Source organism: Anarhichas minor, unplaced genomic scaffold (assembly GCF_050575085.1).
Source record: "Anarhichas minor isolate MPS153535 unplaced genomic scaffold, ASM5057508v1 ptg000030l, whole genome shotgun sequence".
NCBI lineage: Eukaryota > Metazoa > Chordata > Actinopteri > Perciformes > Anarhichadidae > Anarhichas > Anarhichas minor.
Window position 1 is genome coordinate 8,391,758 of NW_027466476.1, and position 21,189 is coordinate 8,412,946.

General features: G+C 43.2%; 1 protein-coding gene across 1 annotated transcript in view; it reads left to right on the plus strand.

The window, feature by feature from the left end:
- The first annotated feature begins 411 nt into the window (after positions 1 to 411).
- col27a1b (collagen, type XXVII, alpha 1b) overlaps positions 412 to 21,189 on the plus strand; it is a 58,253-nt gene continuing 37,475 nt past the window's right edge. Inside the window, exons 1-7 of the mRNA XM_076105015.1 lie at positions 412 to 464; positions 2,401 to 2,465; positions 6,558 to 7,762; positions 10,634 to 10,687; positions 15,638 to 15,691; positions 18,050 to 18,103; positions 18,195 to 18,248. Of these exons, the coding sequence (XP_075961130.1) occupies positions 412 to 464; positions 2,401 to 2,465; positions 6,558 to 7,762; positions 10,634 to 10,687; positions 15,638 to 15,691; positions 18,050 to 18,103; positions 18,195 to 18,248 (1,539 nt within the window). The remainder of the gene's footprint in view (positions 465 to 2,400; positions 2,466 to 6,557; positions 7,763 to 10,633; positions 10,688 to 15,637; positions 15,692 to 18,049; positions 18,104 to 18,194; positions 18,249 to 21,189) is intronic.

The following is a 21,189-nucleotide window of genomic DNA, read 5'->3' on the forward strand; positions in this document are numbered from 1 at the left end:
AACTTTCATTTTGGGGAAGTCGACACACACTCACGCACACACACATATACACACACACACACACACACACACACACAACGGCGGCCGTCGTCTTGTCCTGCAACGGTTCGCTGGGAAAGCTGCACTAGACTTGACTTGAGGTTCATTGTACTTTACAAAACGCGCAAAAGGAAGACGGAACAAACATCGGAAGCGCACAGGTGGAGCTCTCCGGAGCGTCCTTTTTTAAAATTCTTTTTAAAATTCATCTTCTGGAAGGAGACTACAGGGACAAGAGGAGACAAGACAATGACAGAAAGCAGTCTAATAACGGCTGGTTATTCCCGGAGTGTTTGCACCTGGAATGGAAAAACTTTATCTGCCTCGTCCGGACTGTTGTAAAAACTCCCAAGAAAGAATGAAGTAACCGCAATGGAGCCGGACAATGCCCCGCACTCCGAACTCAAAAGCGCTGGAGTCGGGGGGTGAGTCGATACATTTTTAAGTCATCCTTAAATTGCTATTTTTGTCTCCCTGTCTTGTTTTGTTGAATACAGGTTTAATATGAAGTCATGTGCTCTTGGACATCGCAGCCTGCGTCTGAATTAACGTCCATTTGACAGCGTTTTTCATGTTAGGATGCAAGTAGCATTGATATAAGTTGTGCTATTTTACACAAGTAGACATGTTTACAGATACTGAGAAATAACATGTTCATATTCAAAAAATGAGTCCGTTTTAAACTTGAACGCCTGCACTTTTTAATAAGTTGCAGGATAGCTTATGGAAACACATTTCTGCTCGTTAGACAGTCCATTGTAGCCTGCTGGACTGTTCTTGAAGCTGTGTCTTTTGCAGCTTGTACTAGACTGAGCTGCCAAGCGATCTGGGACTGATTTGAGGGAGATGTATGAGGGGAGGAGACAGTCTTCTCCTCCCCCCCCCCCCTCCTCCCCCCTTTCTCCCCTCCCAGCTGTGCATCTCACTCAGCTGGTTGGCCCGGCTGACCCAATGGGAGGGGAAATAAAAGTCAAAATGTTGCATCATACAACCACTGCTGGACATATGAGAGACTTGATCACAAACTGCATCCCCCTCCTTCCTCTTCTTTGCTGATGTCAGTGTGAGGGCAGCGGATGGGTCGTAAAGAGGAGGGAGGGGCACTTTTCAAAGCTCCAGACAGTCAGTCAGTGTGTCAGTGGTTGACCAGTGGCTTCCCGCTGCTCTCTGGGAAACCACAAATGTAATAGATTTCCCGTGAGTGCGTTCATTATGGCACTTGTCATTGAGCCCGGTTCACTTCAAACATCGCTCGCTCAACAGGCGTCCGGTTTCACGTAGTGCATACGAACAAAACATCAGCACCGAGAGTGTAAAAAAGCCTTGGTGCTAGTAGCGATTAGTTCACACTCAACACCTTCAGAGACACATTATCTTCACGAAAGAGCAATCAACACTCCTGTCTCCAGAAAAAAAAGTCTCAAGAAAAATCCATGGTGTAAAATTAACTGTTTATTGGCTGACATGAGATGATAAATGTCACAGTTGTCATGTAAAAACAGTCGGTCTAATTACAGTTGAAGGCTTACATGGTCTTTTATGGGTTTACTTTTTTAAAACCTGCAGTCAGAAAGTGCATAATATACGAGCTGTAATAAAGGCGGTTTGTCTCAGTTATTGAACGGTTCTCATGTTGAAGATCACATACAGCATTGATATATGAGTTCTGTTACCTTAGTCTCTTTATCTTTCACTTGGCGTTTGTCAGAGGTGCACTCACCCAGCTCCAGCTTATCTGGAGGTCAGCCGTTAAGGTAAGACAAAGCTTGTTGTCTTGAAGCAGATGTTTGACTCTGATCAAAGCGTCACATCGGATCAGATCTGTATACAGGAGTTCATAGAAACTGAGTGTCGAGCATTTTAGTTTGTCAACTTCAGCTTCTCATGTTGTAACTTGGACTGTGTTATGTTGATCAGTTGATCAGGGACATTACACAAAGATCATTAACATGATATGAAAAAAGAGGTAATGGAATGAGCAGGTTTTAGTATTTGCTATTTTCCGCCCGTAGTTCCTGAACAGGTAGAAAAATAATTCTGCAACTTTTGATTCAATGTCGCCGCAGATTATGCAGATGCAAAGATTATCTTGCTTTTCTTTGTTTCATGTGACTATGAATAATTGAATAAATAAATGATAGCGTTAAGCTTCTGATCACAACAAGTAAGACAATGAAGGACAACATTTCAGGGCTCTGGTTACCTTTTTTATGGGAAATGATCATACCTCTTGGCATTTTAGAGACCAAACAATCAAAACATACTTGAACGATTTATGAATTTGTAAAGACAAATATTATGTGTGCCTTGATTATCTGCCATATTACATTGTATTTCTAACCTCTTTGTCTTCCTCTTCAGGAGAATTCTGATTCTTTGGACTATACTCTCTTGCACCTGCTCTCTACGGCTCGCACAGGCACAAGGTAAGCAAACATGCAAACACATTTCTGAGCAGACAGTGTCACAAATGTGCCTCCCAGACTGTGAAGATAAACTATGTCACATTATCATTATATGAACTGGTATGGAACACAGAATGGATAAAGAACGTGAAAATATCCACCGTAAGTAATTGCATTGCCCAGCGCGGGCCCCTTGTTTATCCAGGGATTATCCCAGACCGATGTGATCAGCATCACTGTTTTCCATTAACAGCTTGGTCAGCCGTATCTCTGTCAGCATCACTGTTTGATTTGTCAAGGCCAAAAAACTGATTCAATATTGTTCACTCTTCCCTGGAAAATATTTTAAGCCTTTGTAGGAGATGGGCCACTCTTTTCCGCCCTTGTCCCGTGGAAGTGGATGTTGTGTACCGAACACTTGAACTGGATTTAGTTTGTAACTGTAGACAAAACCCCGGCTTAAGATTCATGGAATTTCTTTATTCCGTGCAAATTGAGCACGAGGTGCATCGCACTCTGCTCTCACGACATCCCATACTCTCAGCTTTGGACATTTATTGAGTTAGATGTAATTGGAAATGGCTCAGTCGAAGTCTCTGAACCCAAACAAGCCTCACACCTCTTTCTGATGCCTTAAATATATGATAGTAAAAGTTTCCGAGGTTTTACATGGCCCGTCTAGCCTGATTCCCAAAGTCTCCTCTGCTAAGTTGAAGTGCACTCTTTTCTCACGTTGACACACTTTCAGCCGAGCCTTGATGTCTGCTGCACTCAGCTTTCTGTTACACTATTTAAAGACCCTTGTGAGCATGCTTTTGTCTGATTTCGCTGTCAGTCCAAATCTACCAGATCTCACTCAATCAGAGCTCTCTTCAGTTTCTAGATAGATGCCCTTTGATAACGTGAACCACTGCGCTCCTCAATGTGAACAGTTTCTGGCAATTTTCTCTATAACTCTAGCTGCATCAGTTGATATTTTCCTCCAATGATGACTGCTGAGTGTCTAGAGACACAAAAACACTTTTATACGCAGGGATGTGTTCTCATATTCGAATGAAATGTGCCATATAAAAACCTGCACAGTGTTCTGCATCATTTGTAGGATAAATACTATGTTGTCTACATAGTACGCAGTGAAAATCATGCGTATGGAAAGTGACTCCAATCACAAGCCATGGATTCGTTTAGATTAGTGCTGGCCGTACTACAGCGTCGGTGTGCTGTACGCTTTCCTCTGCAGTGACACGAGTCACTGCTTCTACGTCTTGACCTCAGACTGCAGAAAGAAACTCAACTGTCGATGTGCACGGGCTTTTCAATGTTAGTCTTTTTGCACAGTTACCATAGCTACACACACTTAATACTCCCTACACATTTACCTCGAGGTCAGCCACAGTGCAGCATCCAAACCGTAGATATGTAATACTTGCCTTCTCCCGGTAACGGCTCACATATCAGTGCTGGGAACAAGGTGTGAAAACAGACGACCACCAACGTTTCGACATGACAGTCTTCTTCGGGGTATAGAGTAGAGCTGGGAATCAAACCAGCAACCCCTATGGTTACTGGTTAACCCCCCCACACACACACCTCGACCTTGGTACCAATCTAGGCAGAAAGCGGTAATTCATATGTAATAAGATAAAGGCTTACACCCTTAGGAATGTACTACATTTGTGATTTCCGATTGTTCTCGGGTCAATTTGAATGTGATATGGGAAAAGATAATCATTTCTGCTGCTCAGAGGATGCATTAATGCAGAATCAGGGGTCAACAATTCACTCCCTGTTTCTTGAGAAACAGTGTAACCGTAAAAAAAACATCTTTGGACACAGAGTTCTTGGAGTTTATTTAGTTGTATTAAGTTGCCAGCGCTTTTCCTAAATTACAAAAAAAGACAAGGTGTCAAAGTTGAAGCTGCGGAAATGTTGGGTCTGCATTGCCGGCCTACTAATATCTGAAATGCATTAGTCCGTGCACGTGCCAGCTTTGTGAGAAAAGTCGTGTTCTCCAGCTTTGCTTTGTCTCCAGCATGTGTTGCAAGCTCGGTTCTCGGTTGGTGGTTTTCTCACCTCACCGGGAGGTCATGAAGAAGCCGTAGGCGGCCCGCCATCTACCCGCTAAGATTTAGATATCCAGAGTAAGCCCTGAAAGCAGATCACAAATCACACAGAGATAGAACAATTTAGCTTTTCCTCATACCATATTAGCAATTCCAATGAGTGCTATATGGGAGAATTCAGCTGAAGAGTTTCTCCGTTTCTGTTTGATGTTTCTTTTCCGTGTGTGGGTTTTTCAATGGAGCTGACCTCCCACTGTCTGCACACACTGAGCAGAGTCTCCCTCCCGAACATGTCTAGTGTCTATATGCTTGTTCCTCCTCTGCTGAGCCGTGATACATCATTTAGCAGTTCATTTCAGTCTCGCACACACTTGTTTTGTATTAGTCCGGAAGAGGACGGATAGTTGAGCTCTATATGTAATCTTTTAGCTTTCTTTTTTAATGTACTGTACTCAGGATATGCTGATTGGCTGGGGATCAATTCTTCTTTCTTTTCCAACGTTACTAAACTAAACAGAACACTTTTGTTTGACATCACTGATGACTTGCACCGGTGCCCAACGATAGACAACAGGACGGTAATTGGAACATTTCCAGTCTGTTATGATGTTTGAACCAAAAACAGATTCGACTCAATGTTTTAGTTACAAAAATAATGTCTTAGATTTCGCATAACCTTGGTGTTTTTGTTTCAGAGGTTCTCTTTTGGGGGTGTTGGCACCAACGTGGGTTAAAGGGCTTTTAAAGGACATCATTCTTTTTGGAGTTGAGAGTTAATTTAAAGTAGTGATGCACAGCATGTATTATTCTCAGCCGATACCAATACTCCTTAATTATCTGCATCTCATGGCAGATACCAATATGATAACCGATAATGTCACATTTTTGTATTGTATTGTTAAATAGGTGCACAATATTAGCAGAGATGTGACCAATGCAAATAATTAGCTTTGTTATCATCAGCAGATTATTCATTGGCTATAGTTTAATTATCTGAATAATACATAATAATATAAAATCGTTGGCCGATAATTGATCACGCCTCCTATATATATATATCGTGCGTCCCTTAATGAGAGGTTAATACAATGATTTTTTTTCTCTGATTTTAACTTTACTTCTTGTGAAATACAGAACAGTGTCAAATCGGTATCACAACCAGCGTGCTATCCTCTCTCTGTGCATACTGTAATGCTCGGTCACCAGCAGACAATGAGATGCTTGTAGTTGAAAAGGCTCATAATCACTGTTGCTGAAAAATGTGCATTCATTGTAAAGAATGCTCTTGAAATAAAGGCTGCGAAATGTTGATTTAATTAAATCCTCACACAGAGCTGTGGATCCAATTAGGAGCAATATACAGTACACACTGTAATGTGTGAAAATGGCCCACACTCTCCTCCCATGAGATGCAAGTAGCAATTAAAACCCGCAGAAAACACTGCGGCGTGTTTTTATGGGCCCCCGTCAGAGCGATCGTCCTTAATCAACAGACAGCACCAGATGAAGTCAGATCGTTTCTCTGTCTCCGCACTAATACGTGTCTTGAAACCCCAACACTGTCCTCTCCAGGGATCCGTTCAGCCTCCGCTTCCCAAGATCCTTCTAATTAACGCTGATGTAACGATTACATAATTTGCGGCAATCACCAGAACTGGAGGTTGATGTGTGGCCCGAACGGAAATTGTATGCAGCCTTTTTAAATTGCTTTTGCCGCAGGATTTCCATCAGTCTGACTTTAAACTCGTGAACTCCCAGCTTGGCTTCACAACAAAATTATCCCTTATATTACTGCACTTTTTGTTTTTATTAAGTGCATGTATGAAGATAAATGTGTTATGCAATTAGCCTTTTCTGTGTTACTTTTGATTTTAACATTTATATGTTGTAATCGTTTTCCTTTTCATGAGCTTCTGTGAAGCCCTTTGTGGACTGGGCCTTTTATCAAAGTGGTAAATTACAGTTATTTCGGCGAAATATAAAGGCATCTTTGGGTGCTTGAAGTCTACAACCTAAGAGTCACTGACTTCTCTCCCCTGTTTCTCTGAAGATGTGGATGTTCTGCAGCAGCTCGGGCTTTCTGGGCGAACATCAGGCGGGTCGTCATCGTCGGGCGCGCAATCCATCCCTAACGGCATCATCCCCTTCAAGTCCGGAGTCATCCTCACCCCGAGGGCCCGCATCCAGGCGCCTCTGCACACCGTCATCCCTGCTTCCTACAGCACCGCCAATCTCTCCCTGATCCTCAGCCTGTCGGTCCATCGCGTCAACGGCGCCTTCCTTTTCTCCGTTCTGTCCAAGAAAAGGAAAGTGCAGCTCGGAGTGCAGTTCTTGCAGGGTAAGATCCTGGTACGCGTGGGGCAGAGGAGCGCTGTGATCTTCGACTACGACGTCCACGATGGCCAGTGGCACAGTCTGGCTTTGGATATCCGAGGCCGCCGGGTTTCCTTACACACTTCTTGTGGAGAGAGAAGCATCCACGCGGATTTGCGTTCAAAAAAAGAGGAGGCTCTGGATGCGGAGGGCTCTTTCCTGCTGGGCAAAATGAACCACAACTCGGTGTCGTTTGAAGGCGCCGTCTGTCAGTTTGACATTTATCCTTCTGCTGAGGCAGCTCATAACTATTGTGATTACATTAAGAAACAATGCAGAGAAGCCGACACGTATCGGCCCGTGTTTCCACCCCTGCTACCTCTAATTTCCACGGACCCAAACATCACCGTCTCTCGCATTACTCAACCGTCGTTGGAGGAGATATCCAAAAAGGCAGACGGCTTGTCAATGCTGAACAAAACATCTGCATATCAGACTGTGAGCACTCCGAAACCTGGCACTGTGTCTGTTTCTCAGCTGGTTCTTCCAGAGTTGGAAAGTCTGTTTGATTTTCCCAAACCAACTTCACATGGCAGTGACGTAAGGAACACAAAGCACGGAGATACTAATTCTCGAAAACCTTTTGGCGAAAGAATGGATTTACCCGCTTCCACCCGACCGACTGAGCAGCGGCCAAACCTCCACGCCGCTTTCACGCAGGGGCCTCCTCCAAACGCCTATCTTCACCGGGAAGACCCGTCGACCACAGAAGCTCCAAAGACACCTGAGCCAAAAGTGACCAGTGTGCAGGATGTCGAACCCACCTCACTGGTTCCAATCACTACAGCTGCAACAGATGGCTTCCAAATATTTCTCCTGGATGCGACCCAGTTCTCACTGCTGGACGGACCACCTGGACAAAAGGGAGAACCAGGACCGTCGGTGAGTCTGCAAGCTCCACTCGAACACAACACACGTTTTGCATGTTCATTTGTTTATCAGGCCTTCGAGCCACAACACGTGATTCTTTGTGCAGGAACATTTATCTGATGACTTGGTGGTTTAGTGTTTATTTTATGAATGAATATCTTGTGAAATAGGGGGTTTGAATTATAATACATGCATGTTTTACCTTTTGACCGCCATATTTCAATGCTTTCGACCAAGTTATATGGATTACAATGATATAGAAGTTTCATACAGCTTGTTATTTGAATGTGTCTTTCTTTGATGTCCAGAACATCTGCTGGTTATCAGTACTAGCAGTCACCAAGCATAGCATCCCTGAAATGTTTGCTTATTTGACAATAGTGTGTTGGTGTGTTCTCTGGCTCCGTCTAATTGTTGGCGATTAATGTGTGATTTCCTTTTTAGCAGCAGTGGTAGAAATACTCTGTCATTTTGCCGGTTAGTGTTCGTCTGAGCGGAGGAGCTGGCGCTGAGGTGTTAGATTCCTCTGAGAGAAAGTGTGACTGCTCAGAGAATGGATACTTTTAAAGTAGAGTCAAAGGTGAAAAAAAGGAGAAAGCACTTGAGCACAATTAACCATTAAGGGTAAGAATATAAAGGGTTACTCCATGTGAAGGCAGTGCTTTATCCCCGTTATTTAAAGCTGTAGTATTTTCCCAATTTTTCCCCCGCCACAAACTTTTTTGGTAAGAGTGACTTTACAACTTTCATAAAGACAGAAAATATGTGGCTGTAACTGGCAGGCTTTGGTGTTGACCCTGCATGGAGTATTACATTTTAAAACACATATTCTGGATTTGCATGTCTGTAAAAGAAACATGAGACCTACCAGGCTATTGCTCACATCGCACTACACGCCTGCGGGTTAAAATGCGAGAAGTGAAAAAATACTAATGAGGTGAACATCATTAGATCAGCTTGAGTTCTTTAATTCATAGCAAAGTGTTGGCGGGAAATGTGGTCCAAATCGTGTCATTGATCAACAAGTGTTGACTGTAGACTGCATTCATATTGAGCATACGGTCCCGTCAGACACTGATCCTCTGTTGAACGCACGATGGTTACCCACATTTTCCATTGTTAAAAGGACTTCTCCGTCTTGTTTTGGGTAATGTCTGACCGAAAAGAATGTTTTAAGTAAAGCTCTGCTGCTTTGGCAGCGAGGGAAACCACAGCGCTGCATATGCCAGAAGTCCTGAAACCGATCTGTCCCTGGCGTATGGTAAAGGCTGAGGGCTTTCACCATTCTACTAGTATGAAGTCTAAACAGATTGCTGAGTCAGGTATAGAGTATAATATTGTCCTTGAACCCTTTTAGTGATGACTGGAAGACATATTTCAACCCCATTTACTGGGATGAGGATTGACGTTAGTGGGCCATGGTCTCTTTTAAGAAGTCATAAGTTACAACTGCTCACAAGTGTCTACTGCACTTTTTTTTTTTTTTTTAAAGACAACATGACCGCTCTGATAGATAACATGAGTGCTGATGAATTATTCAACAGGCCTAAGCTCTGAAGAGTTGAGGATCAAAATTGATGGCCAGATAATGAAGTGATGTCTTCAGTCTGATGGAGGGGTTCTTTAAAGAAGACCTTGTGGGGTTCCTGTTGGCTGTCAACACATTGATCAGCAGCAGAATTGCATCTTGTTAGAGGTGCACAGATCTGATACGCCGTGTCGTTATCCTCGCAGACACTGACTTAATTAATTAACCAGTTCTGCTATCAGCCAGACGTGACTAATCCACAAGTAAATGTAGTTTCTGTGCCAATGTCATTCTAACATTCAGTGTTTCCGTTACAGATATTCAGTCATAGCTACCTGCTGCCCCTCTTTCTAGTGCCACAGGCCTAACGTTACGTCAGTTTAAAAGTTCCAATACTTTAAGCAGTGAGCTACACCGGCTTTTGATTAGGGCTGTAAATCACGAGTTTAATCACAATACCTTTTTATATCTTTTTTTCCAGCCATATGATATTTGCTGATATTACAAAGTCTGTCATGATACATGAAAAATTGCTTAACTTCCGTAAAGACGTGAGCTCCAGCTCTCTCTTTTGGCCCACCCCAGCAGGGCCCGCAGCTCAAACAGCTTATCATGTGCGTGGACAGCCTGGTGGTTGCAGTCTAAAGAGTCTTAAGGTTGCTGAAAGCATGTTGGCTTTTCAGAGCGTATGCTAGCTGAAAGAGTATAATTATAGCCGTTGCTCCTGTCCAAGTCGAGACAAAAGTGCTCTATAGATCTGACATTATTACAGTAGCCCAATTTCAGCCGGGCCGCCTCAGGACGTTTCCTTTTCCTCTGTCTTTAACCTTCTGGAGCCATGGGAATGTAAGGAACAATCAAACATCTCAAAGCAAACTCAGGTTCCTCAGATTGACCCCTCATTGGATTCGACCTTTCAGAGCTTTGCCAATCCATGGATGAAATTGTTTTAAAGCTATAGCTAATGCCCAAAATTCATGTGATTGGCTGTAAAGCTGGAACCAGTGGCGACCTCCCTGCCAGTGCAATGAGTCACACTCAACAATGTGTGCGCTGTCGTGGGTTTGGGCTCAAATTATATTGGCTGCAAAGGGACAGGACTGCTCTAGCTCCTAACAGCACATCACCGTGCAACTCCTAGCTAACTTCACTCAATGTAGAATCAGAAAAAAAGCTTAAAATGTATTTACTGATTCAATATCTAGCTTGAATGATTTTTTTTTTTTACTCCGAACACTTAAAACTGTCTTTTACTATTCAAGGCTGTTCAAGAGTCCCTTGTAATGACACGACAAAAGGCAGGGACTAGACTTGCTTCTCTCCATCCTTGACATATTTTTACATTTTCCTTTTAGGGCCTTCAAGGACTTCCAGGGTTGCCAGGAAAGCCAGGGAAGAGGGGTCCAAGGGTGAGTTTCTCCCAACCAGCGACCAGTTTCCCATTTACCTTCTTCTGTTTTTTTGCCATTACCACTTTTCATTTCCCCTACAAAATGTTCCCAACATATTTCCCCGTATCTTAACGATGCTTTAATCATGTCCGATCCGCATTAAAGTCAGATAACACCGTGAGCGGCGCACTGATATGGAAGCCCTTTGTGCGTCACATGATCAAGCACTCAGTGACATCTTTAGATTACGGAGCATTATTCAGCCAGACGTTAGTTTGCTTTGGCTCCGGGTTTGATCAAACTGTGCTTCTCTGCTGCCAAGGTCCATTTGTAAAAGCTCGAGAGCAAACAACCCTACGCTACAAATCTGTGGGTTGCCAATGTAGAATGAATTGAACATATATGGTAGGTATTAGGTTGACATTAAAATAAATAAGGTAACTTTCATGAGTAAAGATATATATAATTCCAGAGCAAGCACTTTTTAATCCTGTACACTAGAGGTACCAGCACTTAAATTAGGCACAGCTCCTATGCTAACATCTGTGAATGCTTCTAGTGTATTAGACTCAGTCCTCCGGTGCCATATCTCTCATTTTGGAGCAAAATGTCAGTCTACAACCGTGGGCTGCTGATGGAACCAAACAGAGTGAGAGCAGATGTTAGTTTAAGCTCATGTTTTCAGAAGAAATACAAGAAGAGGGAACACGCCGGGAGATGATTTGTCCCAAGGGACAGTTTGTTATTTTAATTTCAGAGACCTTCGTCTGATGGTTGTGTATGTAGTCCACTGCTTCTTCACCTTCCTAATAACAAAGCGGGAGTTGAATTTGGCATCACAGTGAGTCCTAAGCGGAAATAAATACGCTAGAACCTGAAGGCAGTGAAATAAAATGGAGGGATGCGTTGTTTTGGTTGCTGTTTTGCAGACTCCTGCTGAGGTTCTCCTGCAGGGAACTTGTGCTGCTGCGGAGTGTGCGTATGAGCTACCTGCCGCTGCACCGTGAGGCTGTATAGCCCTGCAGTTAGGCCTCAGAAGGGTGGGCTGTGGGAACCCAATCTCTTTAAACGAGGAAGAAAGAGGGCTTTGTCCCCATCTTATTAAAGGCATTTAAGACCCTGTCTGGAGCTCAGCAGCTCTATGCAGTAGCACACCAACCTTTGTAGAGTTCATTCATCATCAAGCTCTTGAGACCCGATTGCAGGCCGCAAAAAAAAGAAAAAAACAACCTGAGGGTGCAGGTCAGGTTTTCACTGATTGTTTTCTTGAACCATCAAGAGGTTTCCTGGATAGTTCACGTGATTAGCAAGAAATACCTCACAGCTACACACATGATCGACAGAAAGTTCCTAAGTGGACTTTGGTCTGGGCATTACTTGTACAAACAGTAGGAATAAAAGCGACTTTCACTATTGTAGAGGATTTTATATTTCACACATGCCATACTTTCATATGCAGAAAGTTGATTAACGGTAACTTCTGTATTTAAGTCGCTTTTTGAGTTAGTCTCCCCCATAATTTGCTTTAAGATGTATTCCGTTATGTGATGGATGTATTAACATCTCTGTTCCCAAGCAACCGGCTATTGGCCAGTAGCTAGTAGCACAACATAAACATAATTAAATTTTAGTCTAAGCAAAGAATTTACATTGACTATTTTGGACATGAATAAGTTTAAGGTTGCTCTCAAAATACCTAGAGTGATGGATTTTTTTAGCTTTCCTTTGTGTCCATTGTTCACTTTATGTTCCTCTGGGAAGCTGGGCAAAAAGTTTGAATACATTAATAAGTAATAGTCATAATAGTATGCATATTTTATAATCTCTTTTTATTGCTTGATACAGGTTTTTTTGTTAGGCACTTTGTAGGCGGACGTTTTACTGACGTCCTTTGACATACGGCAGCGCTACAGGCTGGTGTTGCAATGGAACGACCGTTTTGCTTGAATCTTATCATTACGTTTTGAAGCATATACGTACTTGCTGCATTGTTGGGCCATCTTTGCCCCAATTTGTGTCCATATTTCAGGGAAAATAATGTAGAAACATGTGTAGAGATCATGAATCATATATAGTTTAAATAAATATACTGGAAAGACTGCTAAGGTCTTGTTATGAATGTACTCTCCTGTCGGATTAGCAGTGAGCTTTAATCTTTGGAAGACCCTTGTCTCATTTTAATCTCACCTTTCTAAGCAGAAAGTGCTAAAGCTATACCATTAGGACTTTTCCTCTCTGACAGTAAGGTGTCTCGCCTTACTGAGCAGGCAGTCTCAGCGCTGCTACCACCGAACAGCACCTCACACGGGCGAGAGCGTCCACCTTCCTCGACACAGCCATGAGCCCCGGCAGAGCGCTGGAGTTCACGTGGCCCCCGAAGGAGAGGCTTGAGAGCGGATCAAAGGGGGCTTTGTGCAGAGAAACAGACCTGCCACCGCGCAGTCAGTATATGTGACGCTGGGTTTCTGTGACATTTTTTACATTTGCATAATTAGTTAAAGAATGGTTGACACTATTATGACATGAAATAAGGAGTCTACGGAGGCTCAAGCAGTGGAAGCTCTGTTTTTGCCAAAGCTTGATTGGTTGCAGAGAACTGAACTGATTTCTGTATATTGTAAAATTTAGATTCTTCTGAAATGAACTACATGTGTAGGCACAAATGAGCAGCCTTCTCAGAGGCTTGACTAACTTCTGTCTTTATTAGTTACACTGACGGTTTCCACTATTTTTTGTGCTGAAGCTGATCAGGAGCACATTTATAGAGTTAAAGTTAAGTGGCAGGAGGTTCACAGAAGAGGTTCACAGAAGATGCCGGGAGTCAGTTTGTTCATTATTGTTGCATTGATCCTGAGCACTGGCAGTAAAACTGTGAGCATCCTCAAATCTCTGGATTTGTAGTCCTTTAATCGAAACCGTTTTACATGTATTACTAAAATGTTTATGTACTGTAACACACCAGACAGTCAACCATTACCCAGATAATGAAAAATATTTATTGTACTGCTGATGATTCATTTTATATTTACAGCTGCAGCAACAGAAGTAGTCACCAACCTTCAGAAACATCAAGGCCCCAATAATAAAAAAGGCAGATCGCACTTTGTGCTGGAAATAAACCGATCTACTGAAAACAACCAGTCGTTTATTTAGCATAAATACCAGACACAAGCTAGTTGAAGCTTTTCAAATACGAGCATTTGAATACCTTTATGTTTTGGACTTTTATGTGACATTTTATAGACTTGACAGTTAGTGGATTAATAAAAACACTTGCTAGTTGCGTACCCAGATGCACTAATTAGCAGTTAGCACCAAGGATCTTGCCAAAATAAGATCCTTTCATATACATTGTGTTGAATAGTCATCAGGCCAGAGAGAGTTTCCCTTCCTGCAGTCCAGTGAAGGTGTTAGCGGGTCTGTAACAGTAGCGCTCCATGTGTCACACCTGTAAAAGTCATTGACCCACATCGTAAACCGGCTCACGACTCTGACATACAGGTGCCCTTCATCTGCAGGCCTCAGGTGTGAGTGTGTGTGTGTGTGTGTCTGTGTGTGTGTGTATGTACGTACTGACTCTTGTATGTTTTATTTGCTGGTGATGTCTAAATGTGTTTCTTGTCAGGAGCTCTTTTCATTAATTAAGCAAAGAAGATCCTCAATCCTCTTCTCGCCCACGCGCAGATAGATGGACAAAGTGACTCATTCTCCCCATTATGCTCGCCTCCGTCCGGAAAGCACCCGCCCACCTCGTCATCGGCGGCGTGCCTCCTCACCTTATGTACTGCAAGAACCCAATGTGTAACATTCTGTCCAGACATCCCTTTTTTCCCTCTACGTCTCCTCCTCCCTTTGCTTGCTCTCTGCGGATAACGACTTCCATACGTTTTAATATCGAGCTGGTGAAAAGGGGGAATGCTCTGAGTGGACGAGGAGGAGGAGGAAATCTGTAGATGAGCTTCTGTTAAGTGTCTCCATATGTCCAGCAGCGAGCGCCTGCAAGGGGAGAGGTCTGGCCTGTTTTAGGGGGAGGGGGGGGCTGTTTGACTCCTCTCCACAGTCTGATAATTTGGTGCAAATAAATAACAGACGGACTGGATCACCCAACCGTACACTTACACCTCTTGGCCTCCTCCGTCTGTTTGACTCAGAGTAATCCTATCCCCCACTTTCACCTCATGCTCGGGGGGGGGAGGGGTCTCTCTGGAAAGTCTGAACAACTCAAAGAACGGGCCGGAGATACAGTAGCTTCCTGTTCGGGCCATCTGAACATGTTTCAATGCTTTCAGTTTTTGCCGGGGGAAGATTTTCCATGCTCAGCATTTCAGCCCCACTCCACACAAGCGTGCAGTTGAACCGGAGGCTCCTCACTTGGCTGCCTCGGGAAGTTGTGGCTTTATTTACTTTTTTCCAAACAATCCCTCTTTGCAGCTTGCTTGAATTTATAGTCCCATTTTGTCTCCTCAATCTCTGCTTCCTGTACTTCCTCCCACCTGGCCTGACTTGCAGGAGATAGGCCATTTTCAGCAAGCTCAATGAATTACATCTCAGCACATTCTATATCACAGACATCTACAGTTTGTGGCGCAAAGCCATTTGGGAATATGGCGTGATGGATGAGCGCCCTTCACTTTGTGGGACCCCCAGAAAACCAGTGGAAAAGTGTAGGGATGAGGAAAATCACATCCATATGTCATAACGTGGACGGGCAGGCAGACAAGACAGGCGAGGTCAGACACGTCTCACAGAGCACCTATACACAAACACAGAGGGACCTCGGGGGCACAGCCGACCCGTCCCAAAACACAGACGGGCATGTGGAAAGGTAACAATATGTGCAAACAGCTGTGCAAACCTCACATATAGCGCCAACTCACCGCTCTTTGCTGCTGAAATGGAGGCCTGTTCAATGACCCCGACGATCACCTTCACTCACAGTGTCTTCCTCATGTGTGTCTCTGTTTTCAGGGTCCTCCGGGCCCTCATGGAAACCCTGGTCATCCCGGACCTCCTGGAGTCAAGGTACAAATCAATAAGTTTATGTCAAATGCTAACTAACTATTTTGGAAGGAAAAACTAGGCTACGGCTCATCTTGTGTATATATATTTATTTATACCATATGTTTTATGGTACATACTCTTTGGTCCATATCTAACCAATGAAACACGAGCATTTAAACAACAATGCAATTTTGAAGTAATTCTTGTGATTTTCCTCCATTTTCATCCAATGTTTGTTTGTGATTTCTCTTGGTTTGCATGTCTGAGGTCAGGTCCTCTTGGCTTCACAGTACAGCTTGTCTAGCCTCTCAAAAAGCCATTTGTTTCCCTTCAGGAGAGAAACGCAGTTGTAAGTCTTTCTCTGACTCACTACTTTGCAAGTACTTGACATCAGTCAGTGTTCCAGCTGATTTGAATCGTCAACACAAAGAGAGTTGCTTAGCTCCAAAATGTGTCAGTCTTTTATCACAGTCTTTATGTTAAACTATGCTGGAATAAAATGGAAAATTGCTCGTATTTCTGCACCTAATCCATTCCAATGGGTTGAATTTCACCATTTACCACACTGTCTTTAAACATTTAAAACAACATAATTGATACCATGATTTGGCCTGCTTTAACATGGGAAAAAAAACAACACAACTCCTATATCGTACGACTTAGTGGAGCCTAACCAAATCTGGCTCGTCTCAGTTTGACCCATGTGCACACAAACCTCAAACAGCAGACAGTCTGGTCTGGAACAGTTCTCTACTTTGAGAAAAATGAACAAGCTGGATGAAAACATACTGTGTAAGCTGAATTCAGTCTTGAATATGTCATTTTATCTGGATGTAATGATGAAAAATTGAGATAGGATGATTATTAATTATCTGCTGCTGTGAATAGCCTACCAGTAGACTTAAAGGGATACTTCACCCTTGAAATGAACATTTGAATATAAATGATTCACCGCGTGTTACCTTGAATTCTTTTTCTCACATGCCTCCGCGATGAACAGAGAACACGAAAACTTACGAGTAAATCCTTGATGAACTGAAGTAAATGGAGGCCAGGTTTAACACCAGCAATAGCAATACTATATCAGAAATACATTTACACACAACTCATGCTGTAGAATCCAAGTCTTGTTCATCCAGTTTTCCACTCAGTACTTCCCAAGCACATACATATTCGCCCAAATCATGCGATTTAAAACTTTCGCCATTACAGTCTCATGCACTCTGCGAATCCCTGCATGAGACGGTGGTGGAGGAAAATGCTCGTGTTTGGGAAGTACTGAGCATATAACTGGATTTTTTTTAATTCAGGTTAACTTTCAGTAATTGATATGCAAATTGTCATTCTGTGGGTGAAGTATGCCTTTGAAAAGGGAATGAATGACGGCCTAAAAGGTACAAGTGCTTATAAGGGTCTTCAGCTTTCAGAAAAGATGACTTAATTTAGCTTCTCTTTGAGTTTAAACTATTTAGATGGTGAAAAGACACAGTGTTCAGGGAATGTATGCTGCTCTTGGCTGGAGTTGCACTCCTCCTGGCCCTGTTTAGAAAATCCCCACAAAGACTTTTCAATGCCAAGTCTTTGCTGTCAAGAACATGTAGGTTTAAATGGGCCGATATACTGTAGATGGGAACTCCTGTCGTACTTTGTCCAGTAACCCAGTTCATTACAACATACTCCTTTGAAGCAGTGCGTGTCTTTGCACTGACTGAACTATTACCTTTTGCACTAAGAAATCTGGAAAAAATAGCCCCGATATTTCTGAAAAAATAGAAAAATCTGGATTGAACCAAAGTGAGTCACAACACAGATTTCTCTGCATGCCCAAACTTTAATTTGCTAAATGCAATGTGTCAGAACACGTGCAATCAGCCAATAGCCAACTCAGTGCTGCACCATTTCTCTTCATATTTACTTACATGATAAGCGCTAACACAGGAAATTATCTATTTCTCCACAGACCTCTTACATTATAATTGCGTAGATTTCTGGACAGCTCTCTCAGCAGTGTGATTGGACGCTGAATGCTGACCCAGAAAGCACTGACAGGATTCCCACTGCCCGAAAAGGGAGAAGAATGTACACGATCACTTCTCGCTGGCTTGGTGTAAACCGAGTCCCCGCCGGGCATAAATGGACTGCACGTTTCTGTAAATAGAACCGCTAGACTCGCCAATAAGTGGGATGAACTCATTACTCTTTGATAGTGTAAATGTAAACAGCGGACTCCTCTGCGCCTTGTGAGGTGGAACGCTGTGGCAATGCAGAAGATATGCGGTGAACGTTGGTGCAGACTGGGATACATCACGAACCCGCTGAGGCAAATGTGTCTCTAAAAGTATTAATAAGAAAATGTTCTGTTTTTTCTATATGTTCTAGGGACAGAAAGGAGATTATGGACAGTCACCTGGCCATGCCCCAAAAGGACTAAAAGTATGCATATTGTCATCTTTCCTTTCATAGAACTACTTGATTTTTAAAATGATGTTGGTGTATTGATTGTGACCTGATTTGTCCTTTTTAGGGCGAGCCTGGTGTCATGGGCCCCCCTGGACTGTATGGCCAAGATGGACGCAAGGTAGACAATCTGATTTGTCTCACAACTTCAAACTGTGTGTTTGTTTGTGTAAATCTATAAGGGAGTAACTGATATCCATCAGATATCACTGGCCCTGTCCCACATGTGTGCAAGTTTATACTATACGTGTTTCTGCTCTTCTTCCGTTCTCAAACTGTTTGCCGACATAAATTTAGACTTGACTGGAGTTCTGTATATCGAGGATCACTAAATCAAACGTACAGCCTCTCAACTCTGACACACCCTCAACTGCCTTTGAGGGGGAAATCTGGGAAATTGCAATGTTTAGAGACTCCAGCCAAACATGGATGTTTGAGCTCTTGTTTGGAGAGCTGCCTAACATAATGCAGGCTTCAAGGAGCACACCTGTGTTCAGGCTCCCCTGTGAGTCGAAATATATATGGGTTCAGTGCCTGGCCTGTTACATCATCAATATCGCAGGCCTCCAAAAACAATGAAGGCAGTTTACGGACGTTTTACATGCTTCCTCCAAATGCATGTTATGTCATTCACTCTCTGGAGAGCAGTTATTGTGAAAAGTAGGACACATTCTGATTGTGGTTTAGTTCTGTGATCTGGTCCTGCTCTGGATTGTTGGTTTATGTTATTTGACTTCTTCACATGCGCTGGGCTATCATGACAGCGAGTGATGGTTAGCAGCGCAGCGTTTTCTTCGTGGCCTTGTACATTTTATCCTTGGCCTTTTCCCAAAGCCTGTTATCCCCCCCCCCCCCCCCCCCCCACAGCAATTACACATTGCAAGTTGGCCAGAGCCTGTTGGATTTCCTACTATGCAGAGTGTGAAAATAATAGAGTACTCTGCAACTGACTGACTTTGTTTTTCCACATAGTTTGGTTTAAGACGTTCATTTTGCTTTTGTTTTTTTTTCCACATATGAATGTTTTTCATGTATCGTAAACATGTCGGCACTGTAGTTTTTAGATAACATTTCTCAAACAGGAGTGCTCTTGTTTTAGGGATTATTTTCAGCGTGGAATAACACACATTTGACGCTTAAGTGAGCATTCACAGCAGCAGGATGTTGGTGGGATTGACTCTGAATGAAGTGCAGTGCCCTTGCTCATGGTAACAAAGGAACATGTCGTCCGGAGTAACATGTGGCTCAGTTGTCTCCCCTTCTCTTTGAGCTTTTTTGAGGAAATAAATGATGTGGTATCACAACTTGTCACACCTTAAACTGGATAATGTGTCTTTTACTACTCTGCCTCCCACCATCATTAACCGATCTTTATGTGATACCGATAATTATTGAATATGTTGTCTAGTCGATGGACTGGAAGAGTTGTGTTTGACACCATCTTTGTAGTTTCAACAGCACAAGTCTAGCAGAATGTTTACCAGCTGTCTGTAGCGATGGCTGATTGCAATAAATGGCAGGCCTCACATAATCTTCCACAACAACTCTGCTATCTTTGCTACCTATTACCTCCCAACGCTGGGGTAAAAGCCTTGGAAATAGCACTTAACACCATTGTGGGTCACAACAACTCTCCACTGGAACCCAAATGTATGAGATTAATTTAGGTGTATCATCTTCTCCACCCTACTGACTAAGTGACGGGGAATCTCCGAGATATAGATTAGTCGAGGAATTACTGTGGTGTTGAAATAAATGTAAACTTCATTGCAGGTAACAGAATGTTTTCATTTTAAAATGAGAGTGAAGAAGATAAGCTTTGCAAAGGGAATCTCTGCTGAATTACCTGACAGGCAACATCTGCTAAGAAAAACAAAAGCTTGAGGAAAAAAAGACTCGGCAGTTTATCATCACACTGCTCCTTCTGCGGTTTGCTGTCAGAATTACTACTTTAATTAATACTCTGAAGAAGATGGAAAAGAAACAGAAACTGTGCATCAGTGCAATAAAGTAAGGTCAGCTTTCAAATGCCAGAAGAATGCTAATTAGAACACAACTGTCCCACAATATGAGAAAAGCTTTTGTTAGCAGCTTTCTCTCTTACTTACACACACACACACACACACACACACACACACTCCCGTCGTCATTTGGGACACACAAGTATGAGTGTAAAATGCTTTGGCGGGATCACCGACAATCTGTTATGCAATCGGACAGCGCTGACTGAAAACACATCTGGTGTGCTCGAGGATCCTCCGTTCAGTGTAGTAACGGGGAGGACTCCAGCTCGAAGGAGGAAGACCTCTTCCCGCCATGTGAGTCATGAAGCGTGGAGTCATGGGAAAAAGCCGATATTCTTCCTGCTGATTTATGGTAATTGAGGATCTTTGCTGGGCGTGGACCCGGCACCCTGGCTGAGGTTAAGTGGTTGTAACAGATCCCCTTTTCCTGTTCTGCTGATCGGTTCAGGTGGGATCCAGGCCCCTTTGATCCCGTCTGTGTTAACCTTAAATACACTCGGAACCCCGAAAGTAAACGCTGACAGCCATACAAAGTATAGAAACGCAGTTTGTGTCCAGCTAATACAAGCAATCAGCTTGGCTCCTCTGAAAGCCACCAGACACCTTATTGCATGCAGCTGTTCTTAACTCTTTTTTTTCTATAATACTCCGACGTTGGAAGCCAAAACTCCTTACAGTGCACTTTTGTATTCAAATTACACCGAAATTCCATCATTAGCCACAGAGGAAGCTCGAGGGTTTGTTCTGTTGCCTGCTCGTGTCCAACCAGCCAGTAAAACCATGACCCGCCGCTGCTTTATGGACCCCGAGTTTTCGCTGAGTTTTGCGCTCCGTCCTCGGCCCGCTGCCAGAGAAAGCCTCTCTCGCTGTGGGAAACGTGTGGAGATGTAACGGGGAGGTTGCTGAGGAGTCAGTTAGCGGTCTGCACTGTAAAGTAAAGACTGTGTGTGCGTGCGTGTCATACCAAAATACTGTGTAGAGTATTACCAGCCCTGGACCAGTGTGCCTTCTACACAGCCAGCTCTGATTATGGCACAC